The 25,598-nt window shown below is 37.6% G+C and overlaps 1 protein-coding gene across 5 annotated transcripts in view; it reads right to left on the reverse strand.

The window, feature by feature from the left end:
• Positions 1-25,598, reverse strand: part of ATP13A4 (ATPase 13A4) — a 211,954-nt gene that overhangs the window by 61,281 nt on the left and 125,075 nt on the right. For all 5 annotated transcript variants that reach the window (XM_063621985.1, XM_063621984.1, XM_063621983.1 and 2 more), the window contains 6 exons: positions 23,198-23,267; positions 9,478-9,612; positions 7,372-7,542; positions 6,077-6,234; positions 4,980-5,168; positions 2,805-2,866 (listed from right to left, as the gene is read on the reverse strand). In XM_063621985.1, the coding sequence (XP_063478055.1) occupies positions 2,805-2,866; positions 4,980-5,168; positions 6,077-6,234; positions 7,372-7,542; positions 9,478-9,612; positions 23,198-23,267 (785 nt within the window). The remainder of the gene's footprint in view (positions 1-2,804; positions 2,867-4,979; positions 5,169-6,076; positions 6,235-7,371; positions 7,543-9,477; positions 9,613-23,197; positions 23,268-25,598) is intronic.

Below are 25,598 nucleotides of genomic sequence, written 5' to 3' on the forward strand. Positions count from 1 at the left end.
GACCCTGTTAGTTATATTCATTATTATGTATTGAAAGAGCAACTCATCTTGGTGGTTTACCGCATACCCGATGGTATTTTAGTAAATATCTAAAAGGAAGAGACCACCAGCAGTATAGTTAACACAGAAACTTAAACTCACACTGAAAAGCAAAATACAGATCAGAAAAAAAATCTTATTTTTACTATGAGCCGTACACTGTCACTAGTCTGTAATTCTGAGTATATAATTCTGCACTCCAGAGGACTGGGCCAGACTCTGGTTAGCACAGCAAATACATAAAGCTCTTCATCATTCCTGTCCATTCATCTCAGTGTTTCCTCCATCATTCCCGTCCGCGCATTTTCATCTCAGTGTTTCCATCATTCCCGTCCGCGCATTTTCATCTCAGTGTTTCCTCCATCATTCCCGTCCGCGCATTTTCATCTCAGTGTTTTCTCCATCATTCCTGTCCGCGCATTTTCATCTCAGTGTTTCCTCCATCATTCCCGTCCGCGCATTTTCATCTCAGTGTTTCCTCCATCATTCCCGTCCGCGCATTTTCATCTCTGTTTGCTCCATCGTTCCCGTCCGCGCATTTTCATCTCAGTGTTTCCTCCATCATTCCCGTCCGCGCATTTTCATCTCAGTGTTTCCTCCATCATTCCCGTCCGCGCATTTTCATCTCAGTGTTTCCTCCATCATTCCCGTCCGTGCATTTTCATCTCAGTGTTTCCTCTATCATTCCCGTCCGCGCATTTTCATCTCAGTGTTTCCTCCATCATTCCCGTCCGTGCATTTTCATCTCAGTGTTTCCTCTATCATTCCTGTCCGCGCATTTTCATCTCAGTGTTTCCTCTATCATTCCTGTCCGTGCATTTTCATCTGAGTGTTTCTGGTTATCAATCCCTGATAGCCTTTAATAGTTCTTAAAGTATCTGGCACAACAATCAGGGCTTTTTGGAAGGGAAGAAATATCAGTGATGAGCTCACCTTTAACAAGAAGGTATTTAATAGCCCGTAAGTCAGGTGCTCACTTCTTACCTGGAATTAATTGTTTTGTTTCATTTTATTAATTAAATTTGTCATTTTTTAATTTTAAATTGTTTTAATCATTGGAATTCAACTTTGGTCGGAAGGAAGGAAGGAAGGAAGGGAGGGAGGGAGGGAGGGGAATGAATCATTTACCTAAACATTATATTAATTGTTATTACTTAAATGTAACAAGTCACTTTTAGAAACAGAAAGTTTCCAAAGTTTTATGAATAATTTGGTCTCAATCGAATAAGAAGAACATTCAAAAGATGGAACATATTGAGTTCATTTTAGATAAGCAATTACTGTGCACCTACTATTTGTGCCTAGTACAGAGCTACAGCACTAGGGATGCAAATCTAAATAAGAACAAGACTGCTCTCAAGATGCTCACATATTTGAATAAATGTACACGTATTTTGTAGAGGCTGAAACAGAAAAACACTAATGAACCATGAGACAAAGTATATATCCAAATCTATCCTCTAGGAAAAATGAAAGAACTCTAGAGTTTAACACTTTAAGAGGCTTCTTCTGTACACTAAAGTGGTTAGAAGCATGAGGAATTTTTTTAATCACTTTTTTAATCCAGGAATTAGACTTGTTTCTAGATAGCATTTTAATATGACAATTATTAAACTATGTGTAATTAACATTTTATGGATAAATTACCTGTCATAATGCAAAAGAACCACAAAGAACCTTTCATGTACAAAATGCTTTGTGATTTAAGTTATAAGTGTTAGAGGAAAAAACTTTCATTTTCAAACAAAACATAAATGTCAAGTGCATCAGAGATTTCATGTTCTGATTCCACGGGAGTTCGTAGTGAGTTGAAAAAGCGGGCAGAGACGCAAACTCAAACATGGCCACAAGAGGGCCACAGACGAGGGCTGTGCAAATCTTTACCACACCATGCTGAGAACTGCCAAAACTGTCTTTTCTTGCTAGGAAAAAGGAGTTTCGGCAGGGCGCGGTGGCTCATGCCTGTAATCCCAGCACTTCAGGAGGCCAAGGTGGGCGGATCACCTGAGATCAGGAGTTTAAGACCAGCCTGGCCAACATGGTGAAACCCTGTCCCTACTAAAAATAGAAAAATTAGCCAGGAATGTTGGCAGGCACCTGCAATCTCAGCTACTCGGGAGGCTGAGGGAGGAGAATTGCTTGAACCCAGGAGGCGGAGGTTGCAATGCACCAAGATCATGCCACTGCACTCCAGCCTGGGCAACAAGAGCGAAATTCCGTCTCAAAAAAAAAAAAAAAAAAAAAAAAAAAAGAAAAAGAAAAAAGAGTTTCCAGCAGCCAGAAAGTAGAGTTTTCAAAATTAGAATACCAAGAAAAATGAGTACACTAGCTACGGTTCTACAAATGTTCCTCTTCCTGAAATTCAGGGTACAAAAGTAAGAGCAGTGTTCTTCCTCCTGGCACATCAAGAGGATTCAGCTTGAACAAAGAATGTTACCTCCTTAAAGGACAGTGTCCTGGTAATGTCTAAATTACTTATACTGGGTCAACTTCATGCTGGAAGCAAATTATATTTTAGCAAGGATTTGAATGCAGTGTCAAAGCTTCATCTCCCAGACTTGTGAGTGGCATGGGACTGGGTTGGGATGGGGGGAAATGTGTGTGTTTTAGTGAGGCTTTGAAGAATTCAAGAAGTTAAAAGAAGATACTTTGGCAATCATTGTCCACCAAAGCCAAATTCCAAATGTCTCCATTAGTGATTTCAAGAGAAAACATGGAATTTTGGAAAAAGAGACACTAGAATGCATTTAGTCCAAGGTACTCACCCATTCCTATCACAGGACACGACTCCCCAGAGGTCCAAGCCATCCCTTGTTAAGGTGCCTGTCTAAACAGAAACAAATGCTCCATTTACTCTGAAGATCCAGGCAAGGCATGGTGGCTCATGCCTGTAATCCCAGCACTACGGGAGGCTGAGGCAGGAGGATCACTCGAACTCAGGAGTTTGAGACCAGCCTGGGCAACGTAACAAAACCACCTCCCTACTTTAAAAAAAAAAAAAAAAAAAAATTCCAGTGGCCCCAAGTGAAGACTCCATAGTGCAGATAAATAAGGTATTTTTGTAATGAGAAAATACTTCACAAACATATTAACAAGATCAGTACTTCAAGGAGGGGCACAATGGGTGGGTCTCTGGAGTGCCCGTTGGAAGCGCTGATGAGCTTATGCCAGTTGTCTAACAAGCTGGCGCTTAATCTTTTTGAACTTTAGTGTCCTCCATAACAACAACAAAAAAAGTATCTTCCTCACAACTTCAGAGGATTGTTTTGAGGATCTAACAGTAGACTGAATGGATGGGAAAGTCCTCAATATAAAATGGGTGAGTCCTAGTTTCATAGCAGAAGTTTAAAATATGTCATTAAAATAAGGAATAGAGTGAAATTTTTACCTACAGGGCACTGTGTGTGAAAAGACTCGAAAGAAATGGTTTGCTATTTGGAAAAAAAAAAAAAGGTGGTGGTATTTCTCTCAGTGCAATATAATGGTTAAGAATTCGGGTTAGGTTTAAACACCAGTTGTGTGACCAGAGGAAATTAATCCCTCTAAATATAAGCGCTCTTATCTGTAACATGGTCATAATCTCAGAGAGTTGTGGTGAAGATTAAATGGGATAACATAAAGTGTTTCATTTAATATCTAGCATACAGTAAGAGCTAATAATAATCATAATTATTCATAATTATTGCTCATTTTTTATACAAATTCAGGTCACAATTATCTCTCCCACTCCTGTTTCTTTTTCCAACTCCAAGGATACAATCTCATAAATAAAATGTCATTTCTTACATTGCTAGTTTGATCACAAAATAATATAAAAAAGGTGGCAAGAGTCATGTTGACTTTCTGTTCTTGGTAGATCTTTCTGATATTCCAATAATTATAAAATACAGCCCTGAGCCCATTAATTCTCAACTATCAAAACCTTCAGTGTACTGTTGAATGAATGTAGCTTCAGTTTGGGAAAATAAAAGAAGTTCTCAAAATGAATAGTAGTGATGGTTGCAGAACAGTGAGAAGGTACTTAATGCCGGTGAACAGTACACTTCAAAATGGCTAAAATAGTAAATTTCATGTTACATGTATTTTACCACATTTAAAAAGTAAATTAAAAAAAGAAGTCAACGACAGCAACAAAAGCCTTCAATAACTCTCCACTGCTTAAAATATATGTAAACAATTTCTTAGCCAGACATTCAAGGTCCACAGACAGCCTCTCCCATGACCAACCTACTGTTCTAGTCAAAACCACACTCTCATGCTTTGCTGCCTCCAGGCCTCTACCCATGCTCACCTGTTCACAATGCCCCGAAAGGCACTTCCATCTTATTCTCTCACAACTCCCACCTTCACCCCAGCATATGTGTGTGCAGACTAGATAAATACAGTAAAAAGACAGTAGAATAAGAGGCTGGTTGGGAATAACTGGCGAATAATCGAGGGTAATTTTAAGCAATAAACTACAGACGGGAAAATACAGCAAGAGTTTGATGTGAGTCTCACAGTAAGGCACAGTTTAATAAACCCCTCCTTTTTTTTGTTCATTAATTCAATCAATATTTAATTGCACACTAACTATATGCCAGGCAATATTCTTAGTATCAAGGATACAGCAGTGATGGTAGTAAAGGGTTTAAATTTTCTTCTTTGTATGAAGGTTTTGACTGCAGAGAAACAGGATGCTATTTTAATTGCTTTTCACAGGATATTGAAGCTGGAAGGACCCAAAAAGATTCTCCTATTTGGTACCCACTTCTCCTCTAAACCTTGGACTCTGCGAGCTCAAGAGACATATCTTTCCCAGATCATGCATCTAACCAGGGATAACATGAAGACAGGCACCCACATTCTATGTCTCCTGCCTTGCAAGGGGGTAAAAGTAGATATACATGATGACAGCAATGGTAAAAATGATGATAAGAATAAGGATGAAACACACATACCTTGTCAAAGCAGACGAGGTTTAACTGTCCACATACATTGATCCTCTGGGGGCTAATGCAGAAGATGCCTCTCTTCTTCAGCCTCCTCTGGGCATAAATAATGCCTGTGGTCAGAGCAGCAGGTAGAGCAGGAGGAACCGCAATTGTGATGACGTCAAGGGCTTTCCTCACCACCTCCCCTGGAGGTTCCTGGACGACAGTCATTCTTTAATTATTACAGACAAATCTCTGATGAACAGCATATGACTCTTTGCCTTTTTTTTTTTTTTGAGGCGGAGTTTCGCTCTTGTTGCCCAGGCTGGAATACAGTGGTGCGATCTCGGCTCATTGCAACCTCCACCTCCTGGGTTCAAGCGATTCTCCTGCCTCAGCCTCCCGAGTAGCTGGGATTACAGGCACATGCCACCTGGCTAATTTTTGTATTTTTAGTAGAGACAGGGTTTGCCATGTTGGCCAGGCTGGTCTCAAACTCCTGACCTCAGGAGATCCACCTGCCTTGGCCTCCCAAAGTGCTGGGATTACAGACGTGAGCCACCATGCCCAGCCTTCCTTCTTTTTGTTTACTTTTTTAGGTCAAATTTCAAGAAATGATATCAGTGGGTTAAAGGCATGACCATGTTTATAGCTCTCACTATCTTTCCCCAAATAGCAATAAAAAAAACCAGGTGATTTATATTGTTACCAACAAAGAATAACGTACTAGTCTGCCATGACCTCACCAAACCTGGGTGTCTGATTTTATTTAAAATCCCTCGCTCAACAGCTCTAAAAATGCTACTTTATTGAAATAAATATATTCTCAGATTGAAAAGGAAGAATGGTATAAAGTATGAGGAAAAGAGAAGTACATTGATATATCAATAAATAAATTGTTTTATCTCACTATCCCATGAAACCTGTTTGTTATTATGGAACTTAGTGATCAATTGCTGCCTGGGATCTGGAAGTCTATACGCAGGCTTCAGTGCTTGGCTTTGTTTCCCCGGTTTGTAAACCACATCCTAGGTTAAGGCCAACATGTACAGTACAAAATATATACATAGAGAGATAGATAGATGAGTATGTGTGCATTTAATAAAACAGCAAAGACAGCTTACCCCACTAAGCACGTAGACACACAGAGTATAGATCATCCCAACGGTGGCTGTTCCTACAAGGCATAGGAGGAACCTGATGGCATCCCTGTACAACTTAAAATTCATTGGCTTGGGGTAGAGAATGGATCTCACAAGGTCTCCCTTTGCCGTGTTGAATCCTGGAAAAACAAACACACACCCCACAAGCTCAGGATGACCAACACTACTGCGAGTGCTCTTCCAAACCTCAACACTGCCTTTGTTTTTCTCTACTGATATTTGAACAGTGTTTAAGCTCAAAGGCAACTGAAAGATAACTAGAAAAATACATAAATGCTAGAACGGAAATCTCTATCTCAGAGCCCAGTACTCTCTCTGGCCTTCCTTCCCTCTACTTCCAATTTCAATGCATCCTGGAGATAGAAAACCCCCGTACTGGGTGCACAGCACAGCTTTGCCAAATAGCACTTTATTTTAAGAAAATGACTCAAACGTGTGCACGCACTCGCATGTCACTTGAATTAAAATTAAGTGGTCCAGTAAATACTGATGGACTCACTTTTCTAGTACTTTGCAATGTTAAATTTTCAGTTTCTAGCCCACCCTAGGAAGAACTTGGGATTCAGGATGAGAAGCCCTGAGTTCTAGGTCCAGCTCTGTCAATCGCTGGCCGTGGTATATTTTAAGTTCATTTGAATTGTGTGGCCTCAGCCTATTCATGGACATAGTAGAAACAGTAAGCATTTCTGCTCTGCTAGTTAAATATAGTGAAAATAGTTTACATACTGCAAAGCACATACATAATAATTATTGCTATCAGTACTATCATTTTTACTAACAGGCATATGCCATAGTTCAATTGGTATTTAAAATATATGGATTTATATATATTTGATGTGTTTTGTACCTGTAGGTAAGACTTCTCCTTATCTATGGGTACAAAAAAAATGGAAAGAATGAATAAGACCCACTATTTGATAGTACAAAGGGTGACTGTAGTCAATAATAACTTAATTGTATATTTTTAAATAACTTAAAATGTGTAATTGGATTGTTTGTAACTCAAAGGACAAATGCTTGAGGGAATAGATACCCAATTCTCCATGATGCGCTTATTTCACATTGCAGGCCTGTGTCAAAACATCTCAGGTATCCCATAAGTATATATACAGCTACTACACACCCACAAAAATTAAAAATTAAAAAAATATGATTATAAAGAAAAAACAGCTTCTCTTTACCTAATAAATTTAAGGCACTAGACAAACTGGGCAAAAATATACCATTAAAAATAAGAAAAAGGAGGTGATGCTAACCAGTCTGCAGTACCACGGCTCTCACGGTCCCAGAGCGAGCTGCCTTGGCCTGGATAACCTCTGTTCCACAGAAGAGGACATGCCGTTTGTAATCCGCTTCACTCTGTGTTTTCCAGGGCAGAGAGCTATCCACCTTGGGTAACGGAGTTTTGGTGACTGGAATACTTTCTCCTACAGAAAACAAGCATCTTGTTTTGTGAGGCAGGATGGCTTCCCTCATTTAAATCATGCCTGCACCCACTCATCATACAACAGACTTTTTTTTTGTGAGTCTACCATGTGGCGGAGACAACCTTAGGTATTTGGGATACAAGCATAAACATAGTTCCTACTTCTAAGAGGTCTGTAGTTTAGAATAGGAGACAGATATGTAAACTAATAAGTACAATACAGTATTATAAATACTATGGGTACTGTACATCAAACACAGATGTCAAGATAGCTGGAAATAACTATTTAGGGAACTGCGAGCTGTGCAGTCAGGAATGTGGAGTGTGGAGAATAAAGGGCCGTGAGAGCTACCTAGGAGCTAACGCACTGAGAACCCTAAGTGTCCACAGATACGTCTAAAGGCACTGGCAGGCTGGGCACAGTGGCTCATGCCTGTAATCCCAGCACTTTGGGAGGCCCAGGAGGGTGGATCACTTGAGGTCAGGAGTTCAAGACCAGCCTGGCCAACATCATGAAACTCCGCCTCTACTAAAAATACAAAAACTAGCCAGGCGTGGTGGTGCACACCTGTAATTCCAGCTACTTGATGGAGGCTGAGATGAGAGGATCGCTTGAACCCGGGAGGCAGAGATTGCAGTGAGCCAAGATCAAGCCACTGCACTCCAACCTGGGTGACAGAGTGAGTGAGACTCTGTCTCAAAAATAAAGAAGTTTAAAGAGTCCACTGCATTTGGCAAGTGGGACTTTGGCAACTTTTACCAGTGCAGTGGGAGGGGCCTGTTGCAGAGGCTTGAAGTGCTAATACAAGGTAATGAATGAAGCCGTGAAGTAACTACGGTCTGTTCCGAGGAACAAGTTTCTAAAGTCTTCTGCTGGTCTCTGCAGAGTGGTCAATAGAAAGCCGGAGTTGCATTACGCTATATTAAGGCTACTTTCATTAGAAAGGTGGTACTTGGCACTGCGGAAGCCCCAGCATTACAGGATTTTGATGAATCTATGGATTTTTTAGGGAAAAGGACCTGCCTTGCCATGGTCTGCGACACATTTATTCTTTGTAAGCTAACATAGGAAGAAGGTATGTATACTTGTCTCCATTACCTATCTTTCTGGGCTGCCTGAGAGAAATGGATTTGATCTGAACTTGAATGGGAACCATGTTACACCAATGAGAGTGCGTTCACAGCCTCTGTGTATTCACAGCCTCTCATTTCATCTCCGAGAAACACTTTATGATTCTTCTTTATCTTATAGCAGTGTCAGCCAAACCTCATCATTATGCTACGTGAGTGAGAAATCAAGGCAGTGTAACCTGAAGCAAGTCACCTCTCTGGACCTCAGTTGCTATGCCTGTGATGTGAGATAACCTCACAGGTCCCACCCAGCTCCAGCATTGCTATTTGTAAATGAACTACAATTAGTCCAAAACACCCAGTGTGTATTTTGGAAGCAGCAGGTTTATCAAACGCTGCATCATGAATTTCTTAACATTTTCAAGCCAGGCCAGGAAGAATTTGGATGACCCCTGTGGGTTTCAGGATGTCACTGATGATTTTCAAACCCTCCAAGTTTAAATAAAATGTTTTATTTAAAATAAATAAACATAAAAGTCACAGACAATTCTGAAAGATCTAATGATCTCTACAATCTTTTAAGGTAAATGAGAGGGTTGTAATAATCTTTTGTTCAAGAAAGAAATACTAAACACTGAAAAACTTATTATTGTATCAAACTTAACACATAGAAAGAGCTTTAATTTGAACCCTCAGATCCATTCACAGCAGGACTAAGTAAGATTTGTGGAAACAGGAAGGTCTCATAGCAGCCAATGCTTTACAGCCAGCCATTGTCATTCAGGTAGAGGAGGAGTAGGGACCATGGCAGCGTGGAGTGTGGGCCAGCCCACAGAGGTTGTCAGCTGTGGCGACGGAACTGTACCTGTCAGCATGCCTTCATCCACCACACAGCTGCCTTCAATCAGAACGGCATCACACGGCATTAGCACTTTGTTCCCCGTCAAAATTAATAAATCTCCAGGCACCAGGACGCGTGATTCCAGCTCTCGAACTCCAGCTCAAAGTGGGAGGAGACAGAGTTGAGTCAGGTTATTTTCCCACAAAAATATAATCCAACATCTATTTAACTTGGATATCAATCAAAAAGCAACCAAGGCATTTTTTTTAGAAAAGAGAACATTCCTCAACATTGATTCAAAATTTGAAAGCAAAAAGAAAAAAATGTAACAAATTAGACTACATAAAATAAAAATCTTTGTGTGGCAAAATAATAAGTAAAAACTGATGACAAATTCAGAAACAAATTTGAAACTTACATTACAGATAAAAGGTTAATATTCCCAGCTGAGCACAGGGGCTCATGCCTGTAATCCCAGCACTTTTGGAGCCCAATGCGGGAGAATCACTGGAGCCTAGGTGTTTGAGACCAACGTGGACAACACAGCGGGAGCCCCATCTTCACCAAAAAATAACAAATAAAAAACTTAGCCAGGCATGGTGACACAGACCTGTACTCCCAGCTACTCGGGAGGCTGAGGTGGGAAGACAGCTTAAATTTAACCTCAGGAGGTCGAGACTGTAGTGAGTGATGATCGTGCCACTGCACTGCAGCCTGGGTGACAGGGCAAGACCCTGCCTCAAAACAAAAAAAAATCCTAATAGATAAAGAGTTCCTTTTAAAAAAAGATATCCAGCAAATAACTGTATAGCAAAATTGCTAGATATTGTCACTTCACACACACACAAACACAAACACAAGTGGTGTGTTAAGTGTCTGCAAAGCTGTTCATTCTTACCCATGATAAGAGAAATGAAAGTTCTTCCCTCCTTCCTGATTGCCTGCCTGCCTGCCTTTACTTCCTTTCTTCCTTATTCAGTCTTAAAGCTATTAGGGCCTGTGCAAGATACGCATTCCTGCAGGGGGCTGGGTGGGGTGGGCTGGCAGCCTGCTCTGGGGTATCGGAGCCTAAGCAGGATGGAAGGGTGTTTACATGACCTGGTACAGGGTGTCAGAGCTTCGGCAGGGACAGAAGGGCCCCATGGTGGCAGTGGCTTGCTGTGAGATGTTGGGACCCGAGCAAGGTGAAAAGAGCATTTACATAGAGTGGGATGAGGGGCAGTGGGAGCATCAGCGGTGATGAAAGACTGGTTGCATCCAGGCAGAAATGGTACAATAAGTACAGTAGTCTCCTTTGATCTCCAGTTGAACTTTCCATGGTTTCAATTACCTGCAGTCAACTGCAGTCAGAAAATATTAAGTGGACAATCCCAGAAATAAACAGTGTATAAGTTTTCCAACTGTGCACCATTCTGAGTAGAGTGACTAAATCTAGTGCTATGCGCTCCATCCCACCCAGAACAGAATCCATGCTTTATACACTCCCTGCTGGTCAGTCACCTGGGTATTACATTGCCTGTTGCAGTACTCCTGTGCTTGTTTCAGGTTACCCATATTTTACTACTTGTGCCCCAAAGCACAAGAGTAGTAATGCTCGCAATTCAGTTATGTCAAAGAGAAGAAGCAATGTGCTTCCTTTAAGTGAAAAGGTGAACGTTCTCGACTCAAGAAAGAAAACTGTATGCTGAGGTTGCTAAGATCTACAGTAAGAACGAATCAACTATCTGTGAAGTTGTGAAGAAGGAAAAAGAAATTTGTGCTAGTTGTGCATCACACCTCAAACTGCAAACGTTACAACCACAGTGTGTAAGTGCTTAGATAAAATGGTAAAGGCATTAAATGTGTGGGTGGAAGACAGGAACAGAAATGTGTTCCAAATGACAGTGATCAGACTCAGTACTACCCGTGGTTTCAGGCATCTACCTGGGGTCTTGGAATGTACCTCCCGCAGATAAGAGGGGACTTCTGTAGATATAATGAGATTAATCAGCCAGGTTTCTCACTGAAGAAATGAAGTTACAAATAGAGAAAGAGATACAACTACAATAAACCCTGTGGTAGATTCCAATGAAAGATATCAATGTACTAGATAGAAATAATATAGATGTAAATATGTGTGATTATAAGAATACATAAATATGTTTGCTATTCTTCTTGTTTATACACCAACAGTAATGAGCACATCCAGACTCAAATTTTGGTTTCTAAATTCCCTTTCTCCCAGTAAAAAGGTTTCCTTAGAGAAAGGACTGAGTACAGGCTGGGCCAAGAAAAGTATAATGTAAGCTAGAACATCTTGTTGTGCCATTAAGTAAAGAAATGCTCAAAGAATGATGGGGACATATTACAAAAATATCAAAGCCAACTTTAAAGGGCTCTCACTGCCTAAATCTGTAACAATTTGAACATCAAAGTAAATAATGATAAGGAAGAACTATAACCATCAAATAAAATAGGGATTTATAAGTCCATAATGACTTAAGTAAATGAATAAATAAATAAGGAGAAGAGACAGATTTTCCTTGCAGCAAAATGGCAACTAATTAATGTAGAAGGAGAGATAACATTAGAAAAGTCATCATTTGGCAACTATCAAAGTAATAATTAATTTGGCCAAGAAACATCAATGTATACTAAAACTAGTGGGTGAAAAATTGATGAAGATGGTTTATTTCTATCATCTCAAAGTGTCTCTCAACAAAATAACCATTAATTACAAAGAGGAAAAGAATAAATTTGCAATGGAGAAACCTGGCAGACACCATTTAATTAAGTAATATAAGTTAACATCACAAGTAATAGGACAAATTGAAATCATGTACCATCTGAGAGGAAGCTAGTGAAAACACAGCATCATGTTGTGATATTCCAGCCAAAAATGCATAACCTGAATTTAACCATGAGGCAACATCAGAAAATTCAAACTGAAGGACATTCTATAAAATAACCAGAGTCAGAAGAGTCAAAGTCACAGAATTCAACTAAAAATTGAAGATTAAAGAGACATGGCAAACAAGAGTATTGTGTAATTCTGTATCTCTTTTCTATTAGAACATTATTGAGACAACTGGCAAAACATGAACGAGGTCTGACCATTAGTTGGGAGAAATGCGTCAATATTAACTTCCTGGTTGCACAGTCCTTCATGTAGGAAAATGTCTTTGTCTTTCAGAAATACACAGTAGAAGCCGGGCATGGTGGCTCACGCCTGTAATCCCAGCACTTTGGGAGGCCGAGGCGGGTGGATCACGAGGTCTGGAGTTTGAGACCAGCCTGGCCAACATGATGAAACCCCCATCTCTACTAAACATACAAAAAATGAGCCGGGCATGGTGGCACGTGCCTGTAGTCCCAGCTACTCGGGAGGCTGAGGCAGGAGAACTGCTTGAACCCTGGAGGCAGAGGTTGCAGTGAGCCCAGATCACGCCACTGCACTGCACTCCAGCCTGGTGACAGAGCAAGACACCGTCTCAAAAAAAAAAAGAAGGAAAGAAAGAAATACACAGTAGACCCCATCTGCACAAAAAATACAAAAATTAGCCAGGCATGGTGGCGCACACTGGAAGCTGAGGTAGGAGGATTACTTGGGCCCAGGAGATCGAGGCTGTAGTGAGGCTATGACTGCACCATTGCACTCCAGCTGGGCAACAGAGCAAGTCCCTGTCAAGACAGAGAGAGAGAGAGAAGGAAAAAGAGAGAGAGAAAGAAGGGAAGGAAGGAAGGAAGGAAGGAAGGAAGGAAGGAAGGAGAGAGAGACAGAAAGAAAGAAAGAAAGAAAGAAAGAAAGAAAGAAAGAAAGAAAGAAAGAAAAGGAACACATGAAAGGATGTGCGGGTCACGATCATGGAGCTATATGTCAGCGACTTATTCTCAAAAAGTTCTAGAAAAAAAGTTATTTAAACTATTCTTACAACTCTTTTGTAAGTTTTAAATTACTTTCTAAAAAAGAGAGTGAGACATATGCATGAGATAACATTGCTCACCTTATGATTAGAAAAATGTGCAAAATTTCCAGCACATTCTATTGGCAAGGCTGCGAGGAATCAGTCACTGACACATTTCTGGTGCAAATGCAAACTGGCACAATCTCTATGGAGAGAAATTTTGGCAATATTTTTCTAGCAAAAGTACATAAGCACTTATTTCTTAACCTAGCAATTTTACTTCTCAGAATCTGTGCCAAAGATATACTGGCAAAAATATGAAAAGACATATGTACAAAGCTTTTTATTACAGCACTATTTGTAGTAGTAAAAAACTGAGAAATTTTTTTTCAATAGAGGATTGACTGAATAAACAATGGCTCCTCCACACAAGAGAGTACCATGCAGCTGGAATAATGAATGAAGAATATCTGTATATACTAAATGGTCCCTGGGAAACATAGTTATGTATGTAAAATATACACAGCAGGAAATACAGTTAAATATGTTTGATATACCTCTATTCATCTAGAAAACAGCAGTATAAATATATATCCTGTTTTGTATATGTAATATACAGCCATGAATATTATATATAATCTATTTATATTTTTAAATGTAAGAATAAATAAAAACCAAAGTGATGATTATAGAGAGAATGAGGACATAAGTCAGAAAGCAGAGGGATAGGAACCAGACTCCCTGGAATATCTTCTGTCTTACAGATTTGACTTTTAAACCATGTAGATATTTTCTATATCTATACAAAATAATACAAATATAAATTTGAAAAGCTAACACTAAAATCTAAAGCAAAAGGAGCAAAATAAACCTATCAAGTTGCTGGCATAACCAACAGAAAACTATTTTGAGTGACTTTAATGAACAATGTATAATTTGACTGTACATTTCTAATGGGATGTTACAAATGGGAAAAAAAAAGAATTCTAAAAACATCTTAAATTGTTTTTAGGAATTATATTAATGCTGAGTGGATTGGTTTGTCACTCTGAGGTTATTATATACAATGGGATAAAGCAAAAGAGTAATCTCTTCCTGTCATTGAGAATCAGAACTTTTGAGTATAGAGAAAAGAGAAACACAAGTACAATGAATAAAGTAAAGTAAAAAGCCCATAGTTCTAAACTTGAATTGGAAATTATAAGGTCAGTATAACTACGAATTCTAAACTTGAATTGGAAGTTATGAGGTCAGTATGACCTCATAATGCATTTTATCTTAAAAAATTATTTCCTAAGTATGTTTTCTAAAACCACCTAGAAACAATGACTAACACCATTAAAATGAGTGAGTACTTGCAACATTCTTATTGAGGTTTATAAGCACTGTATCTGGTACTGCTACTTCACCATCCATTTTTATGTATGGAGATGGCTTCTTTCTTTAAACCTCATAAGCCACACTCTGCTAGCTTCAGACTTTTCTTCTGTAGTTTTCTTACCTCTCTCAGCCTTCGTAGAATTAAAGAGTTAGGGCCTGACTCTGGATTAGGCTTTGCCTTACAGAAATATGACTGGTTTGAGCTTCTATTCAGACCACTACAACTTTCTCCACATCCACAATAAGGTTGCTTCGCTTTTAATCATTTGTGTGTTCACTTTTGGAGCAGTGCTTTTAATTTCCTTCAAAAACTTTTCCTTTGCATTCACAACCTGGCTAACTGGTGCAAGAGTCCCAGCTTTCAGTGTATCTCAGCTTTCAACATGTCTTCCTCACTAAGCTTAATCATTTCTAGCTTTATTTGAAAATCAGAAACATGTAACTCTTCCTTTAGCTGGAACACTTAGAAACCAGGGTAGGGTTATTTATTGATCTAATTTTAATACTGTTGGGTCACAGGCAGTAGGGAAGCCTGAGGAAAGAGAGAGAGAGAGATGGGAATGGCCAGTTGGTGAACGTCTAACACCGATTAAGTTTGCTATCTTACATAAGCGTGGTTCATAGTGCCCCAAAACAATTATCATAGTAATATCAAATATCACTGATCACAGATTGCCATAACAGATATAATCACAACGAAAAAGTCTGAAGTATTTCCAGAGTTACCAACACGTGACACAGAGATATGAAGACAGCACACACTTTTAGAAAAATGGCACAGATACATCAGAGAAATGCAAATCAAAACCACAGTGAGATACCATCTCACACCAGTTAGAATGGCCATCATTAAAAAATCAGGAAACAACAGGTGCTGGAGAGGATGTGGAGAAATAGGAACACTTTTACACTGTTGGTGGGACTGTAAACTAGTTCAACCATTGTGGAAGTCAGTGTGGCGATTCCTCAGGGATCTAGAACTAGAAATACCATTTGACCCAGCCATCCCATTACTGGGTATATACCCAAAGGACTATAAATCATGCTGCTATAAAGACACATGCACACGTATGTTTATTGCGGCACTATTCACAATAGCAAAGAGTTGGAACCAACCCAAATGTCCAACAACGATAGACTGGATTAAGAAAATGTGGCACATATACACCATGGAATACTATGCAGCCATAAAAAATGATGAGTTCGTGTCCTTTGTAGGGACATGGATGAAACTGGAAAACATCATTCTCAGTAAACTATCGCAAGGACAAAAAACCAAACACCGCATGTTCTCACTCATAGGTGGGAATTGAACAATGAGAACTCATGGACACAGGAAGGGGAACATCACGCTCCGGGGACTGTTGTGGGGTGGGGGGAGGGGGGAGGGACAGCATTAGGAGATACACCTAATGCTAAATGACGAGTTAATGGGTGCAGGAAATCAACATGGCACATGGATACATATGTAACAAACCTGCACATTGTGCACATGTACCCTAAAACCCTAAAGTATAATAAAAAAAAAAAAAGGAAAAAAAAAAAAAAAAAAAGAAAAATGGCACAGATAGACTTCTCAATGTAGGACTGTCAGAAATCTTCAGTTGGAAAAAAAATGCAGTATCTTTGAAGCACAATAAAGCAAGGGTCAATAAAACAAAGCGTGCTTGTATATGTATCATAAGTATGTCTACACACGTACTTGATTCTATTGAGGAAATTTGAACATTGCCTGTATAACTATTTTAAAATTATGAGGTTTTAAAAGATGTGATAAAGGAATTAAAAAGACTCTTTATATTTTAGAGCTATATGCTGAAATATTTTCAAATAAAATATAATATCTGGGATAGTTCCAAAATAATCTAGGGTGGAGAGTTAATAGAACAGATGAAAAAAAAGATTCAGTAAGTTGATAATTATTTAATCTGTGTGACAGGTACGTGAGGTTTTATTATAGTATTCTCTCTACAGTTGTATATGTTCAAAGTGTTTTATCATAAAAAGCATGGACAAAAAAATGACCAATTATATTTTTAAAAGGTAAAAATTCACTTCCAACCAAGAAAGAATAAAAAGGACCAGAATTATCTTCCCACTGGAAACAACCATATAAAATATATGAAACAATCGGTTTTAGACAAAAGAGATGGGAAACAAATAAAGGTATTCTACATTTGCCATGCTTACTGTCTTTGAAGAGTTTCCAAGCCACTATGCAGAAAAGGGAAACCAGACCAAGTCCAGATGACTACTGAGTTCAGAATACAAAGATGAGCATTGATGGAGATCTTGGCAGCTTGAGTTCATAGAGCAGAGTGCTGGGGAGGTAACTGTCCAGGGGAGAGCCATGAAGATCTGCTGAGGGTCTCTCCTTAGTGTGAAGCAAACTACTAATCAGCACGTTTACATGATGGAACTACTAGCAAATGAACAACTGAACATTTACATTTTAAAATATCATTTACAATAGCATTAAATATATGAATTACTTAAAAATAAATCTGAGAAAAAATATGTAAGACCCACACACTGAAAACTGCAAAACACTGCCAAAGAAATCAAAGACCTAAACAAATGAAGCAGTGTTATATTCATAGAGCAAAAGATTGAAATATGTTACTATGTCAATTTTCCATAAATGTATCTATAGGTTCAACATAATCCCAATAAAAGTCCCAACATTTTTTATGCCTACATCAAAAAGTCTGGTAGAGCACAAATAGACAATCTAAGGTTACACCTCAAGGAACTAGAGAAACAAGAATAAACCATACCCAAACTCAGCAGAAGAAAATAAATAACCAAGATCAGAGGAGAACTAAATGCAATTGAAACAAAAAAAAAGCCCACAAAAGATAAATTAAACAAAAAGCTGGTTATTTGAAAAGATAAATAAAATTGATGGACCATTAGTGAGATTAACCAAGAAAAGAAGACAGAAGATCCAAATAAGCTCAATTAGAAACAAAACAAGAGATATTACAACTGATAACACAGAAACACAAAAGATCATTCAAGGATACTATGAACATCTTTATGCAAATAAACTGGAAAATCTAGAGGAGATGGATAAATTCCTGGAACTATACAACCCTCCTTGGTTAAACCAGGAAAAATGTGAACAGACCAATAACAAGCAGCAAGATTAAAATGGTATTTAAAAAGTTATCAAGAAAAAAAAAGTCCAGGACCAGACGGATTCACAGCTGAATTCTATCAGACATTCAAAGAAAAATTGGTATCAATTCTATTGACACTATTCCACAGGATAGAGAAAGAGGAAACCCTCCCTAAATCATTTTTTGAACCCAGTATCACCCTAATACCAAAACCAGGGAAGGACATAACAAAAAAAGAAAACTACAGATCAATGTCCCTGATGAACATAGATGCAAAAATCCTCAACAAAATACTAGCTATCTGAATCCAGCAGCATATCAAAAAGATAATCCACCATGATCAAATGGGTTTTATACCAAGAATGCAGGGATGATTTAACATCCACAAGTCAATAAATGTGATACACCACATAAAGAAAAAAAAAGAAAATTGAAAACAAAATCACATGATCATCTCAATAGATGCAGAAAAAGCATTTGACAAAATCCAGCATCCCTTTATTATTAAAACCCTCAGCAAAATTGGCATAGAAGGGACATACCTTAAGGTAATAAAAGCCACCTATGACAAATCCACAGGTAACATTATACTGAATGGGGAAAAGTTGAAAGCATTTCCCCTGAGAACGGGAATAAGACAAGGATGCCCACATTCACCACTTCTATTCAACATAATATTGGAAGTTCTAGCCAGAACAATCAGACAAGAGAAGGAAATAAAGGGCATCCAAATCAGTAAAGAGGAAGTCAAACTGTTGCTGTTCACCGAAGATATGATAGTATACCAAGAAAACCCTAAAGGCTCATCCAAAAAGCTCCTAGAACTGGTTAATGAATTCAGCAAAGTTTCAGGATACAAAATTAATGTATACAAATCAGTAGTTCTGCTATACACCAACAGTGACCAAGCTGAGAAAAAAAGTCAAGAACGCAACCCCTTTTATAATAGCTGCAAAATACAATAAAATACTTAGAAATACGCCTAAACAAAGAGGTGAATGACCTCTATAAGGAAAACTACAAAACACTACTGAAAGAAATTCTAAACGATACAAACAAATGGAAATATGTCCCATGCTCATGGATGGGTAGAATCAATATTGTAAAAATGACCATACTGCCAAAATCAATCTACAAATTCAATGCAATTCCCATGAAAATACCATCATCATTCTTCACAGAACTAGACAAAATAATCCTAAAATTCATATGGAACCAAAAAAGAGTCTGCATAGGCAAAGCAAGACAAAGCAAAAAGAACAAATCTGGAGGCATCACATTACCCAACTTCAAACTATACTATAAGACCAGTCACCAAAACAGCATGGTACTAGTATAAAAATGGGGATATAGACCAATGGAACACAATAGGGAACTTAGAAATAAAGCCAAACACTTACAGCCAACTGATATTTGACAAAGTGAACAAAAGCAACAAGTGGGGAAAGGTCACCCTAGTCAACAAATGGTGCTGGGATAACTGGCAAGCCACATGTAGAGAATGAAACTGAATCCTCTTCTCTCACCTTATACAAAAATCAACTCAAGATGGATCAAAGGCTTAAATCTAAGACTTGAAACCATAAAAATCCTAGAAGATAGCATTGGAAAAACTCTTCTAGACATTGGCTTAGCCAAATACTTTATAACAAGAACCCAAAAGCAAATGCAAATAAATAAATAAAGATAAATGCATGGTACTTAATTACTTACTTAAACTGAAAAGCTTCTGCACAGCAAAAGAAATAACCAGCAGAATAAACAGAACATCCACAGAGTGGGAGAAAATCTTTGCAATCTATACTTCTGTTGAAGGACTAATACCCAGAATCTACGAGGAACTCAAACAAATCAGCAAGAAAAAAACAAACAATGCCATCAAAAATTGGGCTAAGAACATGAATAGACAACTCTTGAAAGAAGATATAAAGATGGCCAAGAAACATATGAAAAAATGCTCAACATCACTAATGATCAGGGAAATGCAAATCAAAACCACAATGCGATATCACCTTACTCCTGCAAGAACGGCCATAATCAAAAAATCAAAAAATAATAGATGTTCACGAGGATGTGGTGAAAAGGAACACTTTTACACTGTTGGTGGGAATGTAAACTAGTAAAACTGCTATGGAAAACAGTATGGAGATTCCTTAAAGAACTAAAAGTAAATCTACCATTTGATCCAGCAATTCCACTCCTGAGTACCCAGAGGAAAATAAGTCATTATATGAAAAAGATACTTGCACGTGCATGTCTAGAGCAGCATAATTTGTAACTGCAAAAATATGGAACAAGCCCAAATGCCCATCAATCTATGAGTGGATAAAGAAAATGTGGCATATATGTAACATGGAATACCATACAGACATAAAAAATGAAATAATGGCATTTGCAGCAACCTGGATGGAATTGGAGACTATTATTCTAAGTGAAGTAACTCAGGAATGGAAAACTAAACATCGCATGTTCTCACTCATAAGTGGGAGCTAAGCTATGAGGACGCAAAGGCATAAGAATGACACAATGCACTTTGGGGATTCAGGGGAAAGGGTGGAAGGTGAGTGAAGGATAAAAGAGTACACACTGGGTACAGTGTACACTGCTCAGGTGATGGATGCACCAAAATCTCAGAAATCACCATGAAATAACTTCTTTATATACCAAAATAAATAAATAAATTTTTAACCAGAAAAAAAATTATATCATATTCCCCTTAAAAATATTGTATTTCCTTTAATTGGTTGGTCACATCACTAGAGCATGTTTTGAACTTTATATTCTACATATGTATATACTATAAACAAGCCTGAAATAGATGCCAAAAAGAGTTATAATACAAAAATACATACATATTTCCACAATTTAGAATACACTTACCAGTTTCAGTAATTGCATAACCTGTATCACTGCACTTATGGCTAAACACTGGTAACCCAGCCAGGTGTAGAGCATTTTTGTGTTTTTCAGAATGTATTACAAATTACTATGTTTTAAAAAAGAGCTACATTTTAAGTGTGTGCAGATGTGAATTTTGGCTTACAGAACTGTTTTTAATATTCATCTATGGTATTTTCTTGGCAAAGAAAATCGACATTTGTTCCCACTGCATGACTTTAATAGACAGATCAGTAGACATCTTAGGAATACTCTAAGGAAGCAACCCCAGGTTATGGAAAATATCTCATAAAACATTGGCATCTTTGAGTCTTATTTGTGACAATTGTATACGTTATTGTACATTTCATATTAGTACTGAATGAGGAATTCTAACAGATTTTTAAATGAACTTCTAAAGATTTACAAACTTAAGCCTGTATTTCTATAAATTATTGTAATTCTAAAGAAATACCAGCATTTTTTAAAGAAATTGACAGGTTGAGTTCAAAAGTCATGTGGAAACCCAAAGGGTTCAATAGTGTCAAAATAACTCTCAAAAAGAAGAGCAAAGCTGTAGGACTAACATTACCCTATTTAAAGACTTATTATAAAGCAACATTCTATGGCATTAATATAAAAAAGCAAATAGGTTAATAAAATTGGGTAGGAAATCAAGAAATAGATCCACCCACAAGTGAACAATTGATTTTTGACAAAAGGTGAAAAGTCAATTCAGTGGAGAAAAGATAATCTTTTCAACAAATGGTATTGGAACATTTGGGTATCTGTTTGCAAAAAATGACCCTCAATCCAAAAAAAGAACAAAAATTCAAAATGTAATATAGAACTACATGTAAAACCCAAAACTCTGAAAGACAACACAGAAAATCATGGTGACCTTAACAAAAATATCTTAGAAATTACATCAAAAGCATGATCCGCAAAAGAAAACATTGATAAACTCGACTTTAACAAAAATAAAAATGTCTGCTCTTTGATAAACACTGTAAAGAGAATGGGGAGGTAAGTCATAGACTGAGAGAAAATATTTGCAAATCATTTATCTGATAAAGGACTTGTATCCATAATGTAGAATAAATTCTCAATTTTAATAATAAAAATAACCTAATAAACAACAGATTTGAACAAATACTTCACCAAAAAAGATATATGAGCAGCAAATAAGCATTTGAAAAGATGTTCAATGCCAATAGTCATTAGGGAAACACAAATTAAAACAATGATGAGATACTACCACACACTAAAGTGGCCAAAATTAAAATGACTAACCATACCAAGTGTTGTCAAGAATGTGGAGCACCTGGAACTCTCATAAACTGCTGGTGTAAAACGGTGTCACCACTTTGGACAAAAGATTGGCAGTTTCTTAAAATGTTAAATATCTATCTAGTACATGACCCAGCTGTTCTATAGCTAGGTATTTTCCCGTAAGAAATGAAAGAGCATATCTATACACGGCTTGTACCTAAATGATCATAGCACCATTATTTGGAATAGCCAAAGACTGGAACCCAAATATGCATCAACAGGTGAATGGATGAACAAATTAGTATGTCCATACACTGAGATAGCCTCAGAAATAAAAGGAATCAATGATTGATACACTTAAAAAATGGATAAATCCCCAAATAACTACGAACTTTGATCCCCCCCAAAATCACCAAAAATATATTATAAAAGACCCAAAGAATACATACTGTAAAATATCATTTATGTAAAATATTGAGTCTGGAAATGAATCTACAGTGACAGAAAGCTGATAAATGATTGCCTGAGGGATGGGGGAGGTGGGAGGAAGCAGGAGAGAAAAAAACTAGAAACAGGAAAAAGGCAACTTTTGGGAGTGATGAATGGTCATTATCTTGAGGATTATGATAGTTTCATGGGAATATACATATGCCAAACTTATCAAATTCTACACTATAAATATGTTAAGTTTACCAAATGTTAATTCCACCCCAATAAAGTAGTTTTTTGTTTGTTTGTTTTGTTTTGTTTTTGAGAAGGAGTCTCGCTCTGTCGCCCAGGCTGGAGTGCAGTGGCACGATCTCGGCTCACTGCAACCTCCGCCTCCCCAGTTCATGCTATTCTCCTGCCTCAGCCTCCAGAGTAGCTGGGATTACAGGTGCCCCTCACCAAGCCCAGCTAATTTTTTGTATTTTTAGTAGAGATAGGGTTTCACCGCGTTAGCCAAGATCGTCTCGATCTCCTGACCGCATGATCAGCCCGCCTCGGCCTCCCAAAGTGCTGGGATTACAGGCGTGAGCCACCACACCCCGTCTAAAGTAGTTTTTAAGGTAAAAAAAAAAAAAATCTTAAGTTCCTCATCCCTTTGAACAAATGCCTAAGGAAAAATGAATATGAAGATGGGAATAACAGCAGCAATCAGAAATACAAATTTAAATCCTTTTCTGATTCCATGTGAATAGCATATAGATCTAAAATAATGGAACTTACCTTTTCTCCCACATACAGAGACCGTAATGCTATTATGTGACTTGACGAGATGGTGGAGTTTTACAGATTGCTGTAAAAGAAGGAAAAATGGGAAAGTCTTATCTATCTGAGTATAGTTTCTAGGTATTATTAAGGTGCTAGGCTTCTTTAAAGATAGAGCAGTGTCTTACTGCCAGTTGAATGGAATGTACTGGCTAAAAACAAAGGACTAAGTACTCATTATTTAATTGAAAAAGCATCCAATTCCTAGTGCTCTTCATCCAGCAATAAGTATGTTTTCTTCAGCAGAAAGGAATTTCCCAGCATGCTCTTTCCACTCAGAAGAGTTTTTGACACTGAACTCCAGCCTGGGCGACAGAGCAAGACTCTGTCTCTAAATAAGTAAGTAAGTAAGTAAGTAAATAAATAAATAAATAAATAAATAGTATGGTGGTTCCTGCTATTTCCTCATAATAGTTTTTGTTCTAATATATGAAATATATGGGATATTGAGAGTGAATCAGTAACAGAAATAAACAAAAAACACAATTTTATTTTATTCCACATTATTGGGAAACTATTGTGTAAAAGACCTCCTACTTGATTCTGGGGGTTAAAAGTCCCAATCATTTAGTGTGTTCATTTTGTTGTCCTGATTTTGTCATTTAAGATACTTCCTAAATTCCCTAGGTTCAAATTATTTGCAAATCTGATAAATATGTTCTAAAAATGATTAACAGAATAAGCCAATGTCAAAAAGACAGGGTGTTCTGCTTTTGAGTAACGCATTCTTTTACCCATTTGTGCATTAATCAACAAACATTTACTGAGCAAACTTTAATATTTCAGGAATAGAATGAACAAAAGAGATACGGTTCTTAACACCAAGAAATTTACAGCCTACTGAGAAAAATAGGTTATAATCAAGTAACTACATATATAAATGTATAATGACCATCAGGAATAAGAAGAAAAAATAAAGTACTTTTGGATCATATATAGCAAAGGGAATCAATCAGGAGAAATTGCCCCTGAAGAAGTAACATTGAACCTAAGATCTGAGTAGGAGTTATTTAGTCAAGGGGTAAGGGCAAATCATGAAGAGGAAAAAAAAAAATGGACAATTTCAGATGACATATCAAAATGTTCTGAGGTTAGAAAAAAAGAGTATGTTTCAGGAAACAAAAAGACTAGTGCATCTGGAAGGCAGAAAGCAAGGGAGATGCTGGGTCAATTAAGGCAGGACAAATAAGTCAAAGCAGCAGTTACCCGTACAGGTGGAGCAGCAGTCCTTAGAGAGGGGCCTGAGGATTCCTGGGGGTTTTCAGGAATGTCCCACAGGGGCTGAGCAGGTATACTCTTTTCATAATAGCACTAAGATGTTAATTGCCTTTTAGAATCTTACTCTCGCACAAGTGTACAGTGGAGATGTCCAGAGGCTGAGTGGTGTTTAATATCACAATAGACTAAATGCAGAAGCAGTTATGAAAATCCAATTGTCGGAAATAAAAAAAGAAATATGATTATCAAAGTATTAAAATCAATTGATATAGAAATTTTTTAAAAGACTGCCACGGTCTGAATGTGACCCAAAATTCATATGTTGAAATCCTAGCCCCCGAGATGATGATATTAGGAGAAGGGGCCTTTGAGAGGTGATTAGGTCATGAACAATTTTAGTGCCCTTATAGAAGAGGCCCAGGAGAGATGCCTTGTCTGTTTCACCATGTGAGGATGCAATAGGAAGGTGCCATCTCTGAACCAGGAAGACAGACCTCACCAGACACTGAATCTGCTGGTGTCTTGATCTTGAACTTTCCAGCCTACTTAACTAAAGAAATAAATTCTGTTGCTTATAAGCCAAAAAAAAAAAAAAAAAAGGAAAATCCAATTGTCTTCTATTAAAACAAACATAAAAGAGATTGCAAAAATGTAAAATAATGCCATTCTCCTGCTAAATTATTTTTATCTCGGAAAATACAGTTGTCTTTAAATATATATTATATATAAATATGTTATTATTATTTTAAATTAATAAATATTTTATGATTCTGAGTTTTAATTCTTAATTTGGTAAATACCAAATGTTTAAAAGATTTAAAAACTCTTAGAGATCCTCAGTGATTTTTAAGAGTTTAAAGAACTCTAGAAACTAAAGTTTGTGAACCTCGAGGTAAAGCTTTAAAGTCTGCGATGAGATTTAGAACTTTATTGTAAGAGCAATGGGAATATTTTGAAGCATTTTAGTGATAAAAGCATGTAAATAATCATATTCTGCAAGAATGATGTATGGAAGCCAGATGGGAGGTGATTGTAAGGTAGAAAATTATGCTAACTTGAACCATAATAGTGGTAGGGTGGAAAAAAGTGAAGGATGCCAAGGGATATTTAGGAAGGAAAAATCAAAGGACTTTCTGTGTAG

The sequence above is a fragment of the Symphalangus syndactylus genome, chromosome 17 (assembly GCF_028878055.3).
Source record: "Symphalangus syndactylus isolate Jambi chromosome 17, NHGRI_mSymSyn1-v2.1_pri, whole genome shotgun sequence".
Lineage (NCBI taxonomy): Eukaryota > Metazoa > Chordata > Mammalia > Primates > Hylobatidae > Symphalangus > Symphalangus syndactylus.